The sequence below is a fragment of the Haliotis rufescens genome, unplaced genomic scaffold (assembly GCF_023055435.1).
Source record: "Haliotis rufescens isolate VD_foot unplaced genomic scaffold, xgHalRufe1.0.p SCAF_4, whole genome shotgun sequence".
Classification (NCBI taxonomy): Eukaryota; Metazoa; Mollusca; class Gastropoda; order Lepetellida; family Haliotidae; genus Haliotis; species Haliotis rufescens.
This window is the reverse complement of record NW_025964112.1, coordinates 63,259,647-63,285,874: the sequence shown is the minus strand read 5'-3', so window position 1 is coordinate 63,285,874 and position 26,228 is coordinate 63,259,647. Positions and strand designations below refer to the sequence as shown.

The 26,228-nt window shown below is 39.5% G+C and overlaps 1 protein-coding gene across 1 annotated transcript in view; it reads right to left on the bottom strand.

Moving 5' to 3' along the window:
* Positions 1-1,196: 1,196 nt before the first annotated feature.
* LOC124112192 overlaps positions 1,197-26,228 on the bottom strand; it is a 37,633-nt gene continuing 12,601 nt past the window's right edge. The window contains exons 2-4 of the mRNA XM_046472192.2: positions 4,878-4,971; positions 4,131-4,205; positions 1,197-2,003 (exon numbers count right to left, since the gene is read on the bottom strand). Of these exons, the coding sequence (XP_046328148.1) occupies positions 1,801-2,003; positions 4,131-4,205; positions 4,878-4,971 (372 nt within the window). The 3' untranslated portion in view covers positions 1,197-1,800. The remainder of the gene's footprint in view (positions 2,004-4,130; positions 4,206-4,877; positions 4,972-26,228) is intronic.

Below are 26,228 nucleotides of genomic sequence, written 5' to 3'. Positions count from 1 at the left end.
ACGGGTGGCCCAGTAGTCTAATGCGCCGCAAATCGCTGTGCAGAGTTGCGTCCCTTGGACACACCAGAAACCTATGATCGTGGGTTCGAATCCCTGTCGCCCCCATTATGTTTCTGGGTATATCGGCACCATGCCCACGCTTGTGTGGTACCAAAATGGTAAACGTTTAAGACTTGCATCACTTCGGGCTTTCCTCCCACACAAGGCTGACACGCCGTGATGTAACTGTAATACTGTTAGAAGCGGCGTTATACCTCACTCACTGATTGGTTCCAAGTTCAAAGAGCATGTGTCTGTCACTTTCGACCTGGTATGCATGACGTATCAACCGCGCTCAGGATGCGCCATACACGTCACGTGTCGTTTTTTGTGTTCTCAACGAACACACCGCCTCTGTGGTTAGTAGTTAGAGCGTGGGCCTAAACCCGGTCGCGTCATATTAAAATAAGCTAAAAAATGGTACTTGTTCTCACCCTGCCCAGTCACTTCCCATTCGAAAATATGAAATGTAGATCATGCATTGAATTTAATGGGATTGTCGAACACATTGTCAGTGGATGCCCAGCTTTGGCACAAACACAATATCTTAAGCGACATGATGGAGTGGCTCGATTCTTTTATTATCGCCTTCGACATACTTCTGGTTTTGACACAGAGGTCCATCTGTGGTACGAACTTTTCTGGCCCATTTGATACTCATGTGATTGACAAGATTCAGGAAAAACATGGCAAATATGCGGACCTCGAGTTCGAAATGTCACGCTTGCATCCCTAGTATCAAGTTGTCCGACTCCCAATTGTTCTAGGTGCCTTAGGTTTGGTACCCCCCAATCTGTTGACTGACATTGGGAGAGTACCAGGGTTTTCTACCAGGAATACAGCCCTTCTGACAATGTAATGCAGAAGGCTGCAGTGCTGGGGAGTCATCACATTCTCCGAAAACTTCTGGGTGGGGTTGACTAGGCAGCACTTCCTGGGAGAAGTCCCATTCGCTGTCTGGACTGCGTGTAGAGGTGACAAGGGCCCCGAGCTGATGATGAGCCTAACCATCCTGACTGTGTCAGGACCACCCAAACCCTCTTTGCTGCGTTTTCCTTATTTAAATCTGTACATTATAATAAAAACCGAACGCGAGTCCTTTAAGGAGGAAGAACTTCTGAACATCGTCAGAAAATATATATAAAACAACACCAACATAGGCAATCGCCATGTATTGCATAAAATTTTAAGAGTCAGTTTCACATAATGGATGAAGCGAACATGGTCGCTGTAGTCTACGTCAACATCAGTTAGCTCCCCTTCATTGATTCCTTACAGAAAACGTTATTCAAATCCAGATTATTAAAATTGAAACACTGATAGAGAATACAAAGTGAAATATAGAGAAGAAATAAAAACTTTCATGAAATATTCATCACAATATACATTAACATTCGATAGAACACTCTCGTACGTATATAGGGCGCCTCTATACAAGATATCATGGTACAACCTTTGCAGTAACCAAACCTTCAAATGGCAGCTTGTTTTCTTGAAGTAAACTTTGTTAAAGCCACGGTTAAATCGTTAAAATGTCCAGAGTTACATAATTTCAATGGCGAACGAAAACAATTAGATATTTCTTTCGCCAACATCTTGACACGAAACCAGCCTTAATAACAGCATTTGGTCAATCGATCTTTTATTTTATGTTCATATAAAATGAACGAATACAGAGTGTTATGTATAGAGTCATGACCATTATCACCAGGGCACCCAAATATATAGGTAGGATTCATCCACTTCAGAACAGGGCTGACTTTAAGCCCAGGGATCTATTTTGTTGTAGCCACCGTAAGTGTCGATGACCTCGTTCTCACTGCGCACGTCCACGTTTGTCCTGCACCTGTAGGACATATACCGGTCTTCCGGTTTCCCGCACACGTGGAACACGCCGTACCTGTGACCTCTGACCTCACGGCAGCAAAGGTCAAGACACTCGAGGCTGTCCTTGCATTGCTGACCTGTGAGCAGGAATCAATAATTGAGTCATATATTTTGTGAATTGGATGATGGATGCCTGCTAAAAGTACAGTTATCTAACTTGATAAACGAACGGTTCATTCCCTGTTACCTGTTTCCTTCACAGTGAGAGTGGGGGCGGTCGGGTAGCCGAGATGGTTAAAGCGTTCGCTCGTCACGCTGAAGACCCGGGTTCGATTCCCGACATGGGTACAATGTGTGAAGCCCATTTCTGGTGTCCCCCGCCGTGATATTGCTGGAATATTGCTAAAAGCGGCGTAAAACAATACTATCTCACAGTGAGAGTGTGTGCGGTTTACAACATGGCTAAATCGACCAGCTCTTGTAGGCATGTCTAGCTATATACTGAATAATTAAAGGTATTGAACTTTCAAGAAAGTTGTTTAAAATGATACAATTGAACAAATCATGTTTAGTTTTACCGTCCCATCCAACTTTAAGTTGGGCACTGCGTGTGTAGCGGCATCATACTATTAAACAAAGCACAGGGCTCTGACTTAAACAGCCGAATGAAAGGTTCAGTAACGGACTATTTGGAAACCTTGCAAATTGCTTGTAACCACAAATATGATTTATGTAACCCGACAGCTTGTGGTATACAGTTCTTGTCCCAACCCACTCATTTCTCCAAAAAGACTGCATCGTGAACTTTGCGGTCCCGGAATTGTTCTAGATCTGGAACCAACCGTACAATAACTATGCCTACAAGATGTGCTCCCACGCCATGCATTGTATGTATGTTCCTGTGTTGCAGTACACATGGTGTCTTGAGTGCAGGGTCCGGTTCCTCAAAGCGATTTTTGCACAGCGACTATTGTAAGCCTATGTTAGGTTATGGGAGCTACCATCGTCTTGGAGCTGAGAACGGACTCGAGGGCCCACTTGCACAAAGCGATCTTAGCGCTAAGACTATCGTAAGCCTATGTTAAAGTATGGGAGTTACGATCATCTTAGCGCTAAGATCGCTTTGTGCAAGTGGGCCCAGATCTCTATGTTCCACTATTGTAAGTATACATGGCTTGATTGCTGTCTCTATCCTCCAGTATTGTAAGATTACGTTTTTTATGTTCATGTGTCAGAGATACAAATATGAGTAGCCTTAGGCTTTGAAATGTTGATTATCTAAAACACCCTTTGTCAGAGGAGCTGGTTAACTCATGAAACAGTTTCACTTCAGGAAGACTGGCCGAGACTCGTGACAAAACAATAGCAACATCAACGACATTAATGCAAGGCTGTGGTGGGTTCATTTGAATTTAGTAAATTACCAGGGGGTGCTTGTTTGATCGTAATTGTCATAATGGCTATCATAAACAAACCGATAATGAAGGATAATCATGGTGGTTCTTTGCGTAATGGAACTGCTGGTCCTTGCATAGTTGGTCATGTTACACAGTGATCACTGAGGACGTGCATGCCTTGTTATCAAGTAAGGGTAATTGTCCTGTCGTGATAGCTGCATCGTTCATGGTCATACGATATGTAATAAAGTGTTTCAGATATTGTCTACAGTTTATTTTCTCCAACACAGCCACGGGAACAAAGCATTTATTTTCTTGACCATTTATGCGTGACATTCATCATGACTCTCGTTCCATATTACATTGCTCATGCTTTTCTTTTAACCCTGCGTTTTTAAAGCTACATTTATAACATCACACACTTTCGAAACTGGCTAGCAAATGGGATAATTTGATGCTGTGGTTCCAGTCATTTGGTCCTATACACAGCTTGCAGCCAATGTGATCTTTCATTAGCAATACTCAGCTACGCACTTAAAGTACATGGATACTGTTTACGTGAGTTATAAAATGAAAAACTGACAGGGGAAAGGCTATAAAAAACAATGTTAGTGTTATAGACGGTACGTACTATCCTTCACATTATGATCGATAGATTTGTATATGTTTTGAAACCCCAAGCATTTCCAGACTTTATGGAATGTTACCGAGAACTATTATATAGTGATGATTATTATTATGATGAGGAAGAGAAGGTGGAGATAGAGGAAGATGGGGAAGAGGAGGAGGGTGATGATGTAAATGATGATGATGATGATGATGATGATGATGATGATGATGATGATGATGATGATGATGACCACTCACCTGCCTTCTTGTAAGGTGGCATATGCCTGGACAGCTCTTTGACATTTCGGCAGGTGCTGGCCGTGTACTTCTTACCTGTGGTGATTGAAATGAAGCATGTAAATGGAGAAAGTTGTTTATGAGTGCGTCATTAGTTACCGTTGTGACTACCACACTATTCTCTTTGAGGTATAATCATATCTCATACAAAACACTAAATGCCAAACTAGCAATATCGATCGTGTAATGAAGCAGCACACCGTAGATAAACATGGTAAAGATATCGATTTTTATAACGACAATGTTTTCATAAGGCTCGTCTCGGATAATCGCCAAGACTCAGCCATGATACCATGCTCAGTCACATCGCTTAACTTGATAATATATATTCCTTTAGATTCAACGCATTGAAAACTACTGCATGATATAGGCTATATTTGATTCATCCAATTAATAACTAGGTAATGTTAATTAGGCAGCAGCAAGTGCTTCAGCACTTTTATTTGCTCTCAAGTATTTCATTATATAAAGGAAGGTATAGTCATAAAAAGAACGTTTGTGTCCAACATGTGTCACGACTGCAAGATAGGGGTAAACATTCTATTTAGTTATTATGCCCCGTTTTTTTTGGCAGGATATACTGCTATTTATTATTTCTATTTTTCTTTAGATCATTAATCGTTCGAAATATCAATGTTCGAGATAAACGAAAGTCTAGTTTTGTAGAAGTTAAAGAAAAAACTAGCCTGCATATACGTATACACTTACCTCCATATTTGGTATATTTTGTGCTGGTCAGACACACGTCTCCCGGGCTACAACACTGACTTGTCTGGAGACATTCTTGTCCTGTTTTTACACACTGAAACACAATGTTCAACATACGGCTAATATAAATTCAAAACAACTGATTTACAAATTGTAATGAATAGACATATATTAATGTTTCGAAATTCTCAATGAATCCTTTACAATTTCAACTAAAGCCAGACCTTTTGGGGACTCTTTGGTTTGCGGAATTTGATAGTGAACAAAATGGTCGGTGGGTCAACACAATAATAACAATTTAATCATCTTAAAGTTTGATTTAGATCGGTAGGTGATAAAAAATATAACACGTCGTCTGTTATAAATCTTAAATATAACAGACGGAATTCGTTGGTTTTTTTATTGTCAAAGAGTTATTTACCGTTGGCGGTTTAAACATCTGATTTTTCTTCTGAATTTTCGACTTTTAAGGTCGTCGGACTCATTGCTCAAGTAAAGTAAGGCATTATCAATATTATTTGTTTCCTCTTTGATATTCGATTTTCTGGATGGTAAGATATCTAATATGTGAGAGATAAATTGATTGCAAAATAACTTGTTTTATGGTATTCACAGTTACTCAAAAAGAGGAGAAAAGTCGTGACAATCACTTCAGGCATCTCCTGTGCATGCACTCTATGTAGTATTTTTCAAAGCATTATAATGGAATTTCCTTGTTATCAAACTCGTAAGATATAATCAAAAGTAACCCTTCTATTGTATACACCACATCACCCTGAATGCTGCCATTGACGATTCACTCAGCGCGTCAGAGTTGTGTGTAGTGGTGTTCGATACCAAGATAAGGGTTTCAACTCACAACTGACCCTATAAATATGCCTACTCATCTTAGCAAATCGATTCAAGTATACTCTGTTGGACATGCCACATGCGTAGGGATTCTATCAAAAAGGTCATAGAACCCACACGTTTATATGACCTTGCTCGAGGCGAAGTAGTGCGCCTTAGTTGAGGTCAAGCGTAAAATTCTCTCATTAAATTGTGCCTGTCCCGTTAGCTAATTTTCCATCATGATCTCCACAAGAAACTTAATGTCAAGGGGTTCCTAGTTCGCCCACTCCACAAGTTGTATTGAGAAATTTGAAATCAGTCCAAACGGTAGTTGCTCCAGACAGAGCACCTATGGTGGTAATTGTCATAACCTCGAGGTGTTCATCCTGATAATTGCATGATGCTAACAGCCGGCATGACCCCTCAAGGAAGCACAAGAGGCAATTGGAGCTTGCATTGTGCAATGAAATGGCATCAAGAGCTTCAAATTAGCAATAATTAAGTTACTTAAAACTTGTTCCAATGATCTGATTTGCAGGGGCACCTTGGTCTGTGTTGAAATATGGCGACATGGGTTGTACATTGTCGTTTTCACCTCATATGTCATTGTCACAAGGAAGGGGGTATATAAAGGGCAAGGGGGAATACTTTCTTCCTGATTCATCTTAGATACTTTCTTCCTGATTCAAGTCAGATACTTTCTTCCTGATTCAAGTCAGATACTTTCTTCCTGATTCATCTCAGATACTTTCTTCCTGATTCATCTCAGATACTTTCTTCCTGAATTAAGTCAGATACTTTCTTCCTGATTCATCTTAGATACTTTCTTCCTGATTCATCTCGGATACTTTCTTCCTGATTCATCTCAGATACTTTCTTCCTGATTCATCTCAGATACTTTCTTCCTGATTCATCTCGGATACTTTCTTCCTGATTATATAAAGGGCAAGGGGGAATACTTTCTTCCTGATTCATCTTAGATACTTTCTTCCTGATTCAAGTCAGATACTTTCTTCCTGATTCAAGTCAGATACTTTCTTCCTGATTCATCTCAGATACTTTCTTCCTGATTCATCTCAGATACTTTCTTCCTGAATTAAGTCAGATACTTTCTTCCTGATTCATCTTAGATACTTTCTTCCTGATTCATCTCGGATACTTTCTTCCTGATTCATCTCAGATACTTTCTTCCTGATTCATCTCAGATACTTTCTTCCTGATTCATCTCGGATACTTTCTTCCTGATTCATCTCAGATACTTTCTTCCTGATTCATATCAGATACTTTCTTCCTGATTCATCTTAGATACTTTCTTCCTGATTCATCTCGGATACTTTCTTCCTGATTCATCTCGGATACTTTCTTCCTGATTCATCTCAGATACTTTCTTCCTGATTCATCTCGGATACTTTCTTCCTGATTCATCTCGGATTCTTTCTTCCTGATTCATCTCGGATACTTTCTTCCTGATTCATCTCGGATACTTTCTTCCTGATTCATCTCGGATACTTTCTTCCTGATTCATCTCGGATACTTTCTTCCTGATTCATCTCAGATACTTTCTTCCTGATTCATCTCAGATACTTTCTTCCTGATTCATCTCAGATGCTTTCTTCCTGATTCATCTCGGATACTTTCTTCCTGATTCATCTCGGATACTTTCTTCCTGATTCATCTCGGATACTTTCTTCCTGATTCATCTCGGATTCTTTCTTCCTGATTCATCTCGGATACTTTCTTCCTGATTCATCTCAGATACTTTCTTCCTGATTCATCTCGGATACTTTCTTCCTGATTCATCTCGGATTCTTTCTTCCTGATTCATCTCGGATACTTTCTTCCTGATTCATCTTAGATACTTTCTTCCTGATTCATCTCAGATACTTTCTTCCTGATTCATCTCAGATACTTTCTTCCTGATTCATCTCGGATACTTTCTTCCTGATTCATCTCGGATACTTTCTTCCTGATTCATCTCGGATACATTCTTCCTGATTCATCTCGGATACATTCTTCCTGATTCATCTCAGATACTTTCTTCCTGATTCATCTCGGATTCTTTCTTCCTGATTCATCTCGGATTCTTTCTTCCTAATTCATCTCGGATACTTTCTTCCTGATTCATCTCGGATACTTTCTTCCTAATTCATCTCAGATACTTTCTTCCTGATTCATCTCGGATTCTTTCTTCCTGATTCATCTCGGATTCTTTCTTCCTGATTCAACTCGGATACTTTCTTCCTGATTCCTCTCAGATTCTTTCTTCCTGATTCATCAAATTGTTTTAAATTCAAAACGCAATTGTGAATCATTGGTTCGTACGAAATGGACAAATTCAAATAAAAGACACAACGCGCGAATAACTACAGTGTAGGTGTTGTCACAGGATACTACATATAATAGTACGAATCTGCATTTAGGCCATATCACTCGTAGCAACGTATGTGTCTATAAAATACAATATCATACTGCAGAGTTCTTCATTGGATTGTAAAATTTAACCAAATACTGCCTACGTATACTCCTCAAAAGGCCGTAAGGACCACGGATTAAATATATTAAATATGAAAAATAGGGTGTCCTAAGCTATTTTTTAGCAGTATGGAACGTTATCAACGTTGTATTTGAACTTAAGAATCAAAAGGGGCGGTCAAGCTGCTCATAAGATACTATGGCAACTCCTGTGCAGAACATATGTCTCCCGTCCTATTCACAACCAAAGAAGCAAAGATCGTTCAACATCAACATCATCTTGCTATTTTCCACTTTGTTATCATAAACCCTGGCATTTCTAATATGAACTGAAACCTAACATTGATTCAGCAATTCTAGTAAAGAAAATAATCCCTTTGAGGCAAGCAACAATTTACTGTAACATAGATTCATAATTCTATTTCGTTCATCAAAACGTTTGTACTTTTCAAAATATATAAGAAAAAACATAGACAGTCTCTTCATTTAATATTAAATAATCACATTTTATGGTTTGATAAAGGTTAAAAGAAAAAGAAGATCATTCATACAATACGAACTCAAATATCCATTTCAGATTATATTACTTTGAACATATCGCCGGACGAATGCCACAAGCTGCGATTGAAGGAAAGATAGAGATGTAAGATATATATTTCAAAAACATCTGAAACTAAAAATCGTAGTGTAATCAGATGAAATTCCATGTATTAAGCTTCAAAGCACAATCGTTTAAATTTGTAGTTTTTGCCATGTATTAAGCTTCAAAGCACAATCGTTTAAATTTGTAGTTTTTGCCATTTGCGTCAAACAGTTGACAATTAAGAATAAACTTGAGTTTGTTTGATCTTGTGAGTCATACTCCTACTACTCGCTTGCTCTCTGTTATCAGATGTCTTATTTAAAAAATCAATAGAAATTGGGTTCTTGTGTTTTACAGTTTCTGGCATTTCGATGTGGTAAGTTGTCAGAGGGGATCTGGTGCAAAACCGATACATACTGTGCATCATTGACATTCATTCGTACGACATCTCGGCGACCTTTCCGTCCATTTTTACTTGGAAAAGAACAATAGAAATGTCACGGCTTGGCTGTTTCATATATTGGTTGTGAAATGATATTACTTTCATTATAATGTCTGGATTAAGATCTCTAGGATGCCAGGCTTTGCTCCAGTGTGTCCAGAGTATTACACATACATAGGGCCCGTGAAGATCCGGGAAGAATAGGTCTTCAGCAACCCATTCTTGCCGCGAAAGGCGACTATGCTTGTAAGAGGCAATTAACAGGATCGGGTGGTCAGACTCGCTGACTTGGTTGATGCATGTCATCGTATCCCAGTGGCGTGGATCGATGCTCATGATGTCAATCACAGGAGTGTCTGGTTCAGACTCAATATTTTACAGACCGCCGTCATATAAGTGGGGTATAGCTGAGTGCGGCGTTAAACAACAAACAAATATATATTCCAATTCATTCTCTATTTCTCAAGATAGAGGAGAATGGGAACAGCTGGAATATAATTCGTATTTCATTTAATTACACATACAGTCTCATGTCAGTCAGGGACTGTAGGGTAGCCCAATGGTAACAACGTCGCCTCGCCAGGCCGAGAGCCAGGTTCGATTACCCACGTGTACAATGTGTGCCCATGTCCGGGGTCAAGTGATGTGGGTGCAATGTTGCTTACAGCGGCGTAAAACCTAACTCACTCGATCCCCAGTCGAATTTATAATCCATCATTTCACAAACCACTTCAAAAGTTAAGTCATTAATGGTTGGCCGTCATTAGCGAAAATTGGTCTATGTTTCACATAGAACATGAGGCTAACTAACTTCACCCTTACTCAACATGGTTATTAAGCCAAATTTGTTTGTAATTAGTGTCGACGGGAATACAACAAATACGTCGTTTTCGTTTCTGTGTGTCTGCCAAACGTGTATATAAGGGCATGATCGCCTGCAGAAGACTATTACCATAATGTAAACCCAAAATGACACAACAATGTGGTCTTGGGCCCCTCCTATAACTGTGAAATATGGATCTGAATCACACGTTGTTCTAACATACTTGATTTACACTTTCAGAAAAAATACGAGCAGCAATAGAGATTGGATGCATCCTCTTGCAAGAAAAGTTCGGCCTCATGTGCTTCCCTTAGCAGCACACGAGATCGAACTTCCAAGACGTTTTGTCTCCCATGACTCAGAGATCGTGAGCAATTAATCAAAGCGACCAATTCGTTGACGTGTAGTACGTCTCCCTCTTTATGCCCGCCCGTGACGTTCGACGGGCTGAGAGACAAACTCTCGAAGAACACCACCCTCGAGAATTCCGTGATACAGTGCAGTATGTTGACTGGGCAGCTGACCTTTGCTCTCTCGTCTCGATGTCTTTAATAGCTTCCTCCGCATCACACTTCTTGATGGATAGCAATAGGTCGTTCAATGTGCCCGATTTAATTACTTTCCAACACGGGCGCAAATAACGTTGTTCTTGCCCGGAAACTCCAGCCGGATCTGAGGATACTCAGTACACCATTTAAAGCCACTTCCAGATTTCCTTTGCAGTGTTGGCCATCAGAATTATTACGCAACATTAATCCTACACTACAGAGTAATCTGAGCACTGAATCCACGAACCTACTTGCTTTATAACTCACACGGACAGTTTTGTGCACTGAACAAATAACTGATCTGCTTCATAACTCAGACGGACAGTTTTGTGGACTGAACAAATAACTGATCTGCTTCATAACTCAGACGGACAGTTTTGTGCACTGAACAAATAACTGATCTGCTTTAAAACTCAGACGGACAGTTTTGTGCACTGAACAAATAACTGATCTGCTTTATAACTCAGACGGACAGTTTTGTGCACTGAACAAATAACTGATCTGCTTTATAACTCAGACGGACAGTTTTGTGCACTGAACAAATAACTGATCTGCTTTATAACTCAGACGGACAGTTTTGTGCACTGAACAAATAACTGATCTGCTTTATAACTCAGACGGACATTTTTGTGCACTGAACAAATAACTGATCTGCTTTATAACTCACACGGACAGTTTTGTGCACTGAACAAATAACTGATCTGCTTTATAACTCAGACGGACATTTTTGTGCACTGAACAAATAACTGATCTGCTTTATAACTCACACGGAAGTTTCATGAAATTGCTCGTTTAAATGAGTTCAGTAAGTTGGTTACAAAAATGACGTAACAACCAGTAAATACAGAAGTGCACTGTTTAACGCCGCATATTTCAGCTATGGGACGGTCTCCTGTAAGTCGCAAATCTGAATACGGTGACATGTATTACCAAGTCAGCGAGCCTTACCACCTGTTAGAAGGCTCTTACGACAAGCATGGGGTGCTGAAGACCTATTCTACCCCGGTTCTACGTGGGGGAGTTCGCTTGTTGAGTTTATAAGGACATAACAACGCAGGACCTCATTAATATATTACAAATACTACCAATGGCTCCTTTTGCCAAATGATATCTAATGTTTACGTACAATACGAAATATCTGCTTTAAATGAATTACAATTAACTACATTATCATGAATTTTTTTGAAATATCAATAATTACATGACACAAAGCCACTTACGCTAGAATACACAACATACAAAATATATATGCAAATTGGTCATCAGAACTAATATTACTAGCGGTATTCCAGAACGTATTATGATGTTATAATCATTGGATTATAACATGAAGTCACACGTTTCAATGAAACATTACAAGATTTGAAGATTATCTTAGAAAAACGTATTTCGCAGCAATCAATGAATACAACAGTGAATTCGAGAGTGACATGATACCTGTGGGTAATACAGGAAATAAACCTTTAATCGGTATTCATCTGACCAAAGGTTGACGAAGACAACTGATATATTGCCCATATCACAAAACATATCTTGCGGATCTGTTTCTTTATGCATAAGAATCAGAATTTCTGCTCGGATTGGTAAAGTCAAAACAAGGTAATTGGGCCAAGAAGTTTAACCTAAATTTTAGGTATATCGATGTTCTGATGTCGTTCAAGAACCCTCAAATAGCCAATTACCTTCCACTGTTTTACCATCTGAACCCTGAACTAGAAATAAAGGAGACCAGTGAGACCGCGTCATTTGTTTCATATTTAGATCTATATGCATGAAGATCCAAAGTGACGAAACACTCTCCACAAGACTGTATGACAAGAGAGATGACTTCAACTTTCCAATAGCCATCTTTCCCTTTTTGTCGCGCAATATTCCACCAGCTCAGGTCCTTGCTGTCTATATTTCACACCTTTTGAGGTTTCTTATGAATAGAGAAGGGTTTTGTCGTTGTTATTGCAAAGACTCCAGGTTTTCGTGAATAAATGACACTTTTATATATTCATGTTCTTCCAACTTCGGAATGCCTGTCAATGTACTCACTCAAGGGCTAAAACTATCACGCATGACACAACGAATGTAATTATTACATGAATAAATTAATTGATGTTTCAAATTATACACAGATGTAACATTACTCAGTAAGGGTGTAGCAGGAGACTGGTACATGAGTGAGTGAGTGAGTGAGTATGGTTTTACGCCGCTTTTAGCAATATTCCAGCAATATCACTGCGGTAGACACAAGTACATGAAGTACACTCTACATGTGTATTTGAAAAACTCCTAGATCCGTATCTCAAGGCAAAATAGGGAACCCAGGAGAGTATCCACGTCAATCAAGAATTAGAAAACACATTCATGCACACTCACCACTATCAATCCTCAACGTTTACAGCATATTTTAATGGTTGACATGCTTCATCTGACCCTAACACAAGAGTTATTGAGGAACGCATGGACCCTTATCATTGTGCCATGCAACTTTATCGTGATATACTTCTGTTCTTTGTTTCGTACTGAATGATGTGTAAAAGTAGATCTGTTAAAAGAGGTTGACACTGTCAAGCTGACCTAAGAATGAATGTTTCAAGTCCAAGTAAAATACCTCATCTAATCTAATAAATAAGTCCCCTTTGACCAATGTCGTGCAGGTTTTATATCCGATTTATAATAGATCTGAATCTAACACTTTTTTAAACCACACACATCCAAAGAGAGATGGGTTTTGGGAACACAATTACGTTAATCTTCAAGGTGCGAAAGGCTATACAACTGATGTTTTTTTCTGATGTGTGTTGTTTAGTCCATGGCGTTAAATTTGCCCCTAAGCGTGACTTTCGAAATGCATTCAACACTAGGTTATCTTCCGAACGTGCATAATTGAGATCCGAGTTCACTTCTGAAGAGTTCCATTACCAAATATAGCTATCCATGAAAGGTATCAGTGAATCCTTTGTGAAAAATCCAATCTTGAAACTGTACTGCTAGTGTTATACATTATAAATAAGGCGACGTGTCTTGATTCACTCGACGTGAAAATATAGAACGTTAACGCCAGAGAATAATCAGAATTGAATCAGGTCATGTGACAGTAATGCGGGTATGAATACCCCTAAGGCACTGACATTCTAACGAGGCTAATACTCTCTCCCCGACCTCAGTCCACCTCTGGTTCTGATCATGACTGTCAATTTACAATATGACGACAGGACATTCATATTCAAAAGAAGTACACCTTGTTTAGAATCTTGTCCCTGTCTGCGCCATTTGTGCACTCGGAATAATATTTACATGGGTACTGCCTGTTGTTTAAACCATACCGCATACATAACTACCGGCTCTATTCAATTCTATTTTGGAATATTTAAAGCTAGTAATATAGCAATACTATTACCATGATTTATAAATTATGAAGTCAGGGACAGCGTTTCCAGGGATTTAAGTGAAGGTGTGTATGTGCGTTAATGAGTGATTGGCATTTAGAAGTTGGTTTAACAAGAAAACATTAAACGTTTCATGGAAAGCAATTTCTTTTTGTGTTTCAACCTTCATCAGAAAAGAAGTGGGCTTGATCTTCGCCGCAAACGCCGTCGTCAATGCATGGTTGATGTCAGTGTTACTAATTATTACAGATGCCACATTAACTGTCGAGACAGAACAAAACTTCATTTTCAAAGTTACTAATTATTCTTGATGCCACGTTAACTGTCGAGACAGAACAAAACATCATTTACAAAGTTACTTATTATTCAAGATGCCACGTTAACTGTCGAGACAGAACAAAACTTCATTTACAAAGTAACTAACTATTCTTGATGCCACGTTAACTGTCGAGACAGAACAAAATATCATTTTCAAAGTTACTTATTATGCTTGATGCCACGTTAACTGTCGAGACAGAACAAATCATCATTTACAAAGTTACTAATTATTCAAGATGCCACGTCAACTGTCGAGACAGAACAAAACATCCTTTTACAAAGTTACTTATTATTCTTGATGCCACGTTAACTGTCGAGACAGAACAAAACATCATTTTCAAAGTTACTAATTATGCTTGATGCCACGTTAACTGTCGAGACAGAACAAATCATCTTTTACAAAGTTACTTATTATTCTTGATGCCACGTTAACTGTCGAGACAGAACAAAACTTCATTTACAAAGTTACTAATTATTCTAGATGCCACGTTAACTGTCGAGACAGAACAAAACATCATTTTCAAAGTTACTAATTATTCAAGATGCCACGTTAACTGTCGAGACAGAACAAAACATCATTTTCAAAGTTACTAATTACTCTTGATGCCACGTTAACTGTCGAGACAGAACAAATCATCATTTACAAAGTTACTTATTATGCTTGATGCCACGTTAACTGTCGAGACAGAACAAAACATCATTTTCAAAGTTACTTATTATGCTTGATGCCACGTTAACTGTCGAGACAGAACAAAACATCATTTACAAAGTTACTAATTATTCTTGATGCCACGTTAACTGTCGAGACAGAACAAAACATCATTTTCAAAGTTACTTATTATGCTTGATGCCACGTTAACTGTCGAGACAGAACAAATCATCATTTACAAAGTTACTAATTATTCAAGATGCCACGTTAACTGTCGAGACAGAACAAAACATCATTTACAAAGTTACTAATTATTCTTGACGCCACGTTAACTGTCGAGACAGACCAAAACATCATTTTCAAAGTTACTTATTATGCTTGATGCCACGTTAACTGTCGAGACAGAACAAATCATCATTTACAAAGTTACTAATTATTCAAGATGCCACGTTAACTGTCGAGACAGAACAAAATATCATTTTCAAAGTTACTAATTATGCTTGATGCCACGTTAACTGTCGAGACAGAACAAATCATCATTTACAAAGTTACTAATTATTCTTGATGCCATGTTAAATGTCGAGACAGAACAAAACATCATTTTCAAAGTTACTAATTATTCAAGATGCCACGTTAACTGTCGAGACAGAACAAAACATCATTTTCAAAGTTACTAATTACTCTTGATGCCACGTTAACTGTCGAGACGGAACAAATCATCATTTACAAAGTTACTTATTATTCTTGATGCCACGTTAACTGTCGAGACAGAACAAAACATCATTTTCAAAGTGTTTCAATACACTTCATCAAATCTACATCAAGGATACATCCGATAAGGCACTCAGACTGTGAGAAAGTTGTCCATACAGATGGGTATTTCCTGCTGGCAAATGGGTGTGATCTCCTTGCCCTGGAGGCTGACAACACGTCAAGTGTGGACGATGCGAAAATAGCAATTGGAAATCGGCTCTGTTTCCCGTGGGGAGACGGTTAGTAGCGTTACTGGTAGCTGGTTACAATGTAGGATCTTCTGATTGCGGTGTCAATTGAACCATTGTTGTTAACATTGCTGTCGTGGTGTCATTCTTGATTCCAAATCAATTATATAAGGACACATTGTTTCTGTACACCGATGTGATGACACCTGCACGTGTTCTGTGAAGGGTTCCCTACTACAATCAATGGTGTCGAAAGAGAAAGTCAGTTTACACAAATAAATCTGTGACGAAAACACGAATAGAAAGGGGAGAAATTTCAATGACAAAATGACATATGTTTTTTTACCAAAAATCGGAAAAATTAAGTAAATTTCTTTGAATATTCTTGAAGTTCTTGAAAATTTGCTACGTAACGCTTAATAAAAAGATATTATTTCAGAGAAAAATACATCTACGAGATATATATACATTAAGAAACGCCAACTTTGCTATACCGTATGACATATGATTTGTAATAAATGTAACAGGTGTAATAACGGTAACTGTAACAAGCTACACTACCGTACATAGTATAATCACCTCGGATGAAGCCAAGTGTCAGCTATTGCAAAGTCAGTTCTATACCCCTAATATGCCAGAACTCCAATTGTTTCTAGACTTGTTTTTAGACTTCTCTCTTGACTTATTTCAAAGATGAGTGTAAAATATAAAAAATATCGTTCAGCTGATATCCAAATAGGATTTAATTCAGGCCTTTAATTTAATTTGATCTATTTTTATAATAGTTTATATTTTTGTATGTACACGTATATTTGACAATATCTAATGTACGCCTCGCGTAAAGCCTATTCTGCGAAACAATCCGTGTAAACAAACATTAAACACGGAGATAACGTAATATATTATGTCCAATATATTCTAAACAAAAATATAGACGCAATAAAAAAACCACTGTTCAATATCAGACAGAAAAACTGAATTGATACAAAGGCATGCGCTCTCAAGTGAATGAGTGGGTATGGTTTTAAGCCGCTTTTAGCATTATTCCAGCAATATCATGGCAGGTGACACCATAAATGGTCTTCACACGTTGTACCCATGTGGGAATCGAACCCGGCCTTCGGTGTGACGAGTGAACGCTGTAACCACAAGGCCACTCAACCGCCCCGCATGTAACCGAAACGTCGTCGCGCAGGTTCGGTTTGGTGGTCAGTACCAGAGGTCAATACCAGTGGTCAGAACCAGTGGTCAGTGGCAGTGGAGAGGATCAATGATATCCAGTATGATCTCCATTCTGTGGAAGTCCTCAAATCTCAGAAACTGAACCTACAAGTTCTCACAAGAAATGTTGGAGCTAGTTGCGAACAAAGTTAGCTCAATGATTGTTAATGAACACTATCATAATGATTTCTCTTCTGAAGAGTCGCACAATCACGAAAATACTCGTTTAGCGGAATTAATCTCTTTCATTTTGGCTGATAAAAGTCCCTATCCCAAACAGAGCCAGCCAGTGCTATCTTCAAAAGCCATACGCCATCACCTACGTCAGTGTTCGTGATAGGTATTGTGACAAAAGAGTAACAGCAAGCTTCTGATCGAAATTCCACATGTCAAAACACCATTCAGAGGAAACAAGATTCTACTGAAGCAACGTAACTGTCTGATGGACAAGACAACTAGCTAATGAAGACTCGGCAAATGAGATAGAAGATGGATAATATCTGTAGTCAAAGAGGTAGAATACCCTTGATTGTGATGTATTGCTGAGTGATCGCTTTGGAATGAATACACAATGCCAATGCTGTGGAATGATTTGAGGAAAATTCAGACGTCCCACACGTCACGGTATGTCTACTTCCATCTGAAATCGATTTCTATATTCAATGTTCTTTGGTGAGTCCGACTATATATAACTTATATACAATAGTTCCCATTGACTGTACATTATATGTTATATATAATACTGTTATATTCAATATTCCATTTCACTTTCCTAATTAATATACACAATTTCATTTCATTTTCCTAATTAATATACAATATTCCATTACACTTTCCTAATTAATATACAATATTTCATTTTATTTTCCAAGTTGAAATACAGAACTTCATTTCATTTTCGTAAATCAAAGCGACATGTACCATGTCCATTATCATAGGAAACCGCCACCAAAAGTCCGTGGTACGATTGCGGCCATATCATTAGCATGTGGTTATTAGCTATCAGATGGTCCGTCTGGCCAAGGGTTGTGCGAGCCTAGGATTGTTATGAAAATATTTTTTCAAGAAATGATGGCAATAGTAGTGTTTCCTGAGGTTCTCTAGACATGCCGGATAATAAATTGATGTCTTGTGGGTAAAAATATTCACTTTTTGGCTCACCCTGTCAGTAAAACAATATCGCATGTGTTGAAGAGCTGGCTGAAAATATACTGAACCGCAAAAGAAACGTCACCATAGAAAGATATATGGGAAACCATATTTGTCCAAACACTGTAAACATACATTAAGAAATATTAAAAAGATGAAACTTGGCAAAACTGATCATCAAGGTTGATATTAAATTGTCAAATGTTCTTAAACTGAAACACAACACTAGTCTCTGGGAAAATGGCATCACAAGTCAGTATCTCGTGTGTCCGCCATGTGCATTGATGACTGCCTTGGTCGGACGTCATTCAGCCGTCTTTGAATCTCGTCCCACAGGTGCTCAATGGGATTTAAATCGGGACTGAGGACAGGCCCCTGCATGGTTCTGATGTCATTCTACTGGAGGAAGTCTCTTGTTGGTCTCTCAGTGTGGGCACGGGAGTTATCATGCTGAAACTCGTGGTTGCGGGGATATGCCAAATGAGGTATGGCGTGTGGTCTCAAGACTTGATCAATGTACCGAGCTGCTATGACACCATTGCTTCTCCCTGGACCGATGTTCTGGAAGACCACAGGGCCGACCATCTGTGCAAGACCAATTCAACCCCACACCATGATGCTCGGACCACCAACGAGTCTCTCTCAACATCACAAGCATCCGAATAACGTTTCCCATGGCGTCTCAAGACTCTCTCTCTCTCTCTCTGCCATCTGCTGTTGAGATACAGTAACGGTTCACGTCTGAGGAGAGGACTCTTCTCCACTGCTGGAGGCGCCAATGCTGGTGCTGTATTGCCCACTGAAGACGGTCCCGGAGAAGACGTGGTGTCCGAATGGGTCCTCGGTGTGGCCTGTGACAATGGAGGTGTCTGCTTGTCAATCGTCGACTCACGGTGTCTACGAATGTGTCGCTGGTGTGTCCCCATGGTCTGTCGAGCAGTTTCCGCAGCAGTAACACAGCGATCTTGAAGATGCTGTCGCACAATCTGACGATCCTGACGTGGGGTGGTGACCCTTGGTCTTCCACTACGTGGTCGGTCATCCGTAGTGTTGGTGGTCTGGCACCGTTGGTGGAGCCTGTATATGGTCCTTACGTGGACTTGAAATACATTGGCTACTGGTCGGGCGGTTTGTCCAGCTTGCAATCGTCCAAGGGCTTGGTGTCGCTGATTTCTTGTCAATCTTGGCATGTGGTAGCAATTCAATAACGAATAAATGTTTTCCGATCTGGGTGGACTTTTATAGGGCAAGAAATGGGGGAATGCATGTGCATTTCAATTTGCACGGAACACACGTGCATCGGGCGATCGGTTTATTGTCATGTTGTTGTTTTTTATCATCAAAATTTATTTTTCCGGACAAGGTAATGTAAATTTTAGAAACTGCAACAAAAATTACCCAGATATTTAAATAACAACTTTTCATGCAATGTTACTTGGGGTGACGTTTCTTTTGCGGTACAGTATATATTCTGCGTCAAGATCATAGCCTCCTCGACACCCCCCCCCCCCCCCCCCCCCCACACACACACACACACACACACACGATAACACACACATACACACCACACACAAACACATACACTCTAAAATATACACACCATATCACACACATGTACACACCACATACACTAAAACACACACACACACACACACACACACACACACACACACACACACACACACACACACACACACACACACACAAACAAACAATAATAACTCATCCCAGCCAACCATCTGCAAGGGCAGATTCAGCGTTTTAAAAAGAAGGGAGGGGTCCCAAAAATACATCTCATTCAATTCCACTACCTACAACATACAACATTTGGTTTACAAAAGAGGGAGAGGAGGTCCGGACCCCCTGGACCCCGGCCCCTGCACCCCCCCCCCCCCCCCCCTCCGCCTATGATCTATCACTATCCACGACACCCCAACACCCAACGCCCAGCCACCACCCACTACCGATACCCACAACGACCAACACTATTAAATGGTTTGTGTCTGACAATGTGTCTGGCATGGTGTAGACACAGACAGCAAACGCTTACATGTCTCCTACCTCGGGGTCCCCACATGGATATAGTGTATGGAATTAACGCCAGCAAGTATTTGATGTATTGACTGTTATTCTCTGGGAACATCAATTGGAATGACAGATACACGATTACAGCATTTGGTAATTTCTAGCAGTATGATATTAATTTCAGATAAAGGAACTGTGTGGTCTGACGTTGTAAGACCATGCTGTGTTAACGCTTAAGGAAAATCACATCTGTCATGTTACATGTACGCCTGGCAATGATATCGTGTTGACGGTGACACGCCTTGATGGCATTGAATACACTTGCCAACGGATTCAATCAATATCTGTTCCAGTCCACTTACTATTTTCCACATCAAGTTACGGTACAAAGTAAGTCGGTTTAACTACAAGATTACTTTGATCCAGAGGATCAACTCGAGGCAAAGAAATTTTGAAGCATACCTACCTATTGATATACAAAGATAAAGTTTTCTTTTTAAAAAGTTAAGCTTCATCTTTCCAACAATTACTCATCCCCATGCCTCCATCACAAATCACAAAACCAATCACAAATAAGGCAATGACATCTTTAAACTTGCCCCCAGCGGCATGCTAGAACTGGTCCCCAGCAACCTATGCTGGTAGTAAGAGGCGACGAAATGGATTAGGTGGTCAGGCAAGGTGACTTGGTTGATTGTGAGTCATCGTACCCCAACTGCGTGGATCGTTGCTCACAATATCAATCACTGGATTGTCTTGTCCGGAATCGATTTTTTACAGGCTGCCGTCATGAATATTGCTGAGTGCCTCGTTAAACAACAAACAAACATTATTGGATGGAATATACTGAACAAAGAAACTTTAAGGCACTGATATCCATAAAAATGTGTATCAGTTGTTCCTGTAATTGTGCTTACTTTATTTGGCAATGGAGATTTCACATAACAACATTTCAAAGTTTAGGCCTAAGGGTGTATGATGGAGAAGCGCGTTGTGGGGAGTCACGTCCCAAGGACACAAGGATCTGTTGGTCGTGGGCACGCGTCAAGGTCATTGGTTTGTCAGCACCACAACCGTTCTTGTGGTATTCATCACAGTTGTAAACAACGCAGCTTCCGTCCTTTTGAGTTGAAGGCTGAACTACTTGGAAAGGAAAGCCCACCCACAAAATAGGCCGTTGCTACTGGGACGCCCTTAGCCCGTAACATTTATATACTCAACCATGAATCACTAATTTAATCAGTATAATCAAATCGCCCACTGTTTAAACACAATGATGAATGTCGTTAGAGAGGATCTGCTTTTCACTGGAACTAATGATCTAATTCAGCGTACGTAATTACTATGGTAATGCGTTTTGGACATAAAATCGAAAAATGATGATGCATTTCATTGACATTATTGATTGCTTTCATCGGTAAAAAAGTTTAACCGAAATGCAAAACATCAGCAATTTGGCTTCCGGGTGCCAATAGTGTTATCCATCAAAGTCAGAGGGGTGAAATGTAGGAAACCCGTCGGGATGTCGCCTCCGTATCCTTGTTACATTATTTCGCACATGCTCTCAGAAACTGAATATACAGGAATCGATGTCCTCGCAATTACAAAATGCTACATTCGTGTATCTGCCAATGAAATTAATGATTCATGAAGAATTCAATATATCATATGCGTTATTGACGTTAATGGCCTAAACTACTACCGTAATAGTATTCGGGTCAGAACAGGAACCAGTTACCTCACGCTGAAATGGATGGCGCTGAGATTTGGTCCCTTTCTTGGCAACGTTCCTCAATGGCGTGATCCGTTGCTCATGATTTCAGTCACTGGTTTGCGTCGTCCAGACTTGATGTTTTACAAGCCGTCATCATACAGTTGGATATCATCAAACAGCATTCACTTAAACATTGCTCCACAAACACACAACTAAACCTGTGAAGAAAGTGAGTGATCCACAGCGCATGCTCAGTGTTAAGACGCTAGTCGGGGGCACGGGGGTCCCAGTCGTCTAAGGCGCCGCGATTCGCTGTGCAGAGTTGCGTCCCTTGGGCACGCCAGAAACCTATGATTGTGGGTTCGAATCCCAGTTCGCCCTGAATATGTTCCTAGGTTTGTCAGCACCATACCCGTGCTCGTGGGTTTCACCGAAGTGGTAAACGTCTGAGACCTGCATCACTTCGGGCTTTCCTCCCACATTAAGCTGACACGCCGCGATATAACTGGAATACTGTTAAAAGCGGCGTTAAACCCAACTCACACATTCACTCACTAAGACGATAGTCACTCCCTTACTTTAACACAGAATTAAGAAAATCAAAGTGCTCAGATCCCGTCATAGCGCAACTTCTGTCTAAAATATATAGTACGTTAAAGTCACCTATCGCTACGATCGCTTTGCGGAACGGTACCCTAGACAAATGGCACAGGGGTAAGCGCTAAACTTGCTTATAAAACATTTCATTCATGTTCAGTGTGGTATGATTAAAATGCTTCTGTAATCTTGATCAGATTTCAATATTTTCCAGGGGGCACGGGTTGCCCAAACGTCTAAGGTGGCGCGATTCGCTGTGCGTCCCTTAGCACGCCAGAAACCTATGATTGTGGATTCGAATCCCGGTTTGCCCCGATTATGTTTCTAGGTTTATCAACCCCATACCCGTGCTCGTGGGTTTCACAGAAGTGGTAAGAGTGTGATACCTGCTTCACTTCGGGCTTTCCTCCCACATTTAGCTGACACGCCGCGATATAACTGGAATACTGTTAAAAGCGGCGTTAAACCCAACTCACTCACTATTTTCCAGCATCTCCGTGTACTGATCCATGAATAAACCATAGAAAACATCAATCAGAAACATATAAACTACCGGCAGTTTCAGGGTTCCATTCAAACTAGTCCACAAAAAGTTTTATTGCGTTCTCACTTAAACTGTGGTTGAAGCCGTTGACGAAATGAAAGCCTTGTCCACAAATCAATACATTCAAGATATAACTCCTCCGAAACTGACGTTAATTCTACATTAGCAAATCAACAACCACCAGGAGAAGTAACTCTAGCATCATAAAGCAAAAAAACGGTTTAATAAATGGATAGCGTCTCCTAGTAATTGTCATGCCAGCTTCCTCGTAAATAAGATGTTCTGTATAACGGCTACTTAAGCAGACAGATGAAGAAGCGTGGTGTGATGTCTTTATGACAGTTGAAAACGACATAAGAACTCTAAGATTAAATGATATCTTTCTACGTTCTGTATACATCTCAGACGATGACGATTGACGATGATAATCAATGATAGCCAATGAAGGTTGGGTTTATGCTGGCGCGGTGTTTTACCTTAGCGTTGCATCGACCTCGACAACAATTTATTGTATGACCTCTGGACACCTTGACCTTGATCTCTGCTCTAGATATTACGTATATGAAATCTGATTAGTATCGCATAATAAATAATGACGGGAATTGTAAAGTTTTCTTATGTAAATGAGATGTCAGCACAAAATACCCCCAACGGTAAATAATATGTGTTTACAACATGACCCCTAAATGAAACAAACTCTCGGCGGCTGCGGTCAAGGTCACACAAACACATAAGGCAGCCTCTATTTAAAGCAATGTTTGTGCTTGAAGAAAACGCGGATTCGTATGTACTCTGGATAACAAAAGTTTAGTTGACCCGTGAAGATCCGGGGTAGAATAGGTCTTCAGCAACCCATACTTGCCGTAAAAGGTGCCTATACTTGTGGTAAGAGGCGACTAACGGAATCGGGTGTCATGATCGCTGACTTTGTTGTTGAATGTCATTGTATCCCAATTGCGTAGTAGATCGATGCTCATGATATCAATCACTAGATTGTCTGGTCCAGATTCGATCATTTACAGACCACCGTTATATAGCTGGAACATTGCTGAGTGCCGCGTTAAACAAAAACAAAAACAAAAAACATGTTCAGTTACTCCAAAAGAAATTGCTCTGCAAAACAGTTTAATGCCATGTCAGAGGGGGGATAAAATGTAAAAGAAGAAAGGTTATTCTTTGGTGGTGTATTTTATATCACAGTTGTGTTTTGGACCTTACGTTTACAATGTTTCGGCGTCTGTTTTCAGACTAGTAACGTTTTGATAATGTTTGTAAAATGTTTGGTTAAATCCAATTTTCAAGGATATTGCTTGGCAATTTGATAATCCGCTCCCCTTTTTCTGAATATAAAACGTTAAGTTCGTCAAGAACTCTCTGTGTCAGGGTGTAGCATATTGAGAAAGGTTAACAAGCAAGAAATCAACTTAATGTCTTTTAAATTGTGTTAGTTTTCTTGAAATACATGTCCCTGTGGCCATATGACACGTTCAAACTAGCTGTGTGATACTTGTTTGATTTTTTCTCTGACACCTAACACAATGACTACCTAACCAACACTACATTTTAAAACGTCTGTACTATTCATGGGTTCTTTTGATCATGTCCCATTAATTCCCGCATCCTCGCGATAAGTCGGAAAACCGTGTTCATGTGTTTTTGTATGCCCAGAAGAACTTTTTTGGCCTGTCGTGAGGTTGGGGCGGAGTAATCATATCCCGACGACATGAGGTGGTGTTCTTTCAACCACTGGTTCGATTCAACTACGTACAGATCCCCTGGACATAACTTGGACAATTGATCACCGCGACCGTAAACAACAAACAAACATTTAGTGAGAGAACATCTAAAAAAATAATCACATTCAGTGTTCCCTAAATATTCATTTTTTGGTGAATCGAAAATCCTCGATGTATTTGTTTAACCAGTTGTAGGAATCAGTCACGTTATTGTTATAGCCAATCTAGCGAGTGAGAAAACAAATTATAGGTAAGCAAAACATATTGGTAAATATCATCTCGTTTTTCTTGTACTACTGGTGTATTGTGTTATCGAGGTAAATTGACACGAGCATCAATTTCTTCGTCTTTGTTTTTACGTGACAGTTTGTCAGATAATGTTTTACGACTCCGGAACTGTGAATTATTTAAGAAAAAAGGCAGCCATTGCAAATATAGACAACTATTTGATCACGCTTCTGAACCAGTCATCTTTATGTCAGAATACGCTTCTGAAATTCCTATCGTCAGTCGTTATTGAATGCTTGTCAATCAGTCTACATGCTATTTTGTATAAGAAGAATACTTGCAATGGCTTTTTTCATATATATTTTATATTTTCCAGTATACCGGCAAATAGTTATTATCACTTGACAATGCGGATGTTTTAAAAAGCTTATGAAGGAAATGTACAGATGAATGTTATCAGCTCAAAACAGTTTTGTCCGTGTGTTGAGATTATGCAGTATAAAACATATGCAGGTAGCGTTTTATCAGCTGTACTGTAGACATCCTGGAAATGGTTTTATTTTATTCACAACCTCAAAACACATATTTTGGATCTACAACAGAATATCTTAGGATGACTAGCGAACAGTTAGTTGGTGCGTGTAAATTCTGAGGCAAAAGTATAAATTAATTTTGTAAACCTGAATATGATAAAAGTGATTAATAACACATATATTGCATGTTTCAATACATGTACCATCATCATTCATCTTTTGTCGTTATTTTAAAGACAAAAGCACAAGGAGGTATTTGGTTCGGGCCAAATGGAATGCCAAATAAATTTATTTCAAGTAATTGAAAACTCATTTCGTGTGTTGGCTAACTCAAATTTTATTATGTATAATATAATCCAGAAAATAATTTTCACTTTAACCGAAAAACGACAGCGACTATGTCGCCTTTAGCCAATCCTATTACTTTTTCAAAATAAATAAGACAAGATTCAATGAAGTTTGAGTACAAGGTCTAGAACAGGACTGACAAACGACGCCAGACTGTGGAGCCGAGTTTACAATAATAATTTTATATTGCTAGCGAACCTATTTTACAAGTGTGTAACCATAATAATTCTATTTACAGATTGGATTAACGTCAGAAACGTATCATATCA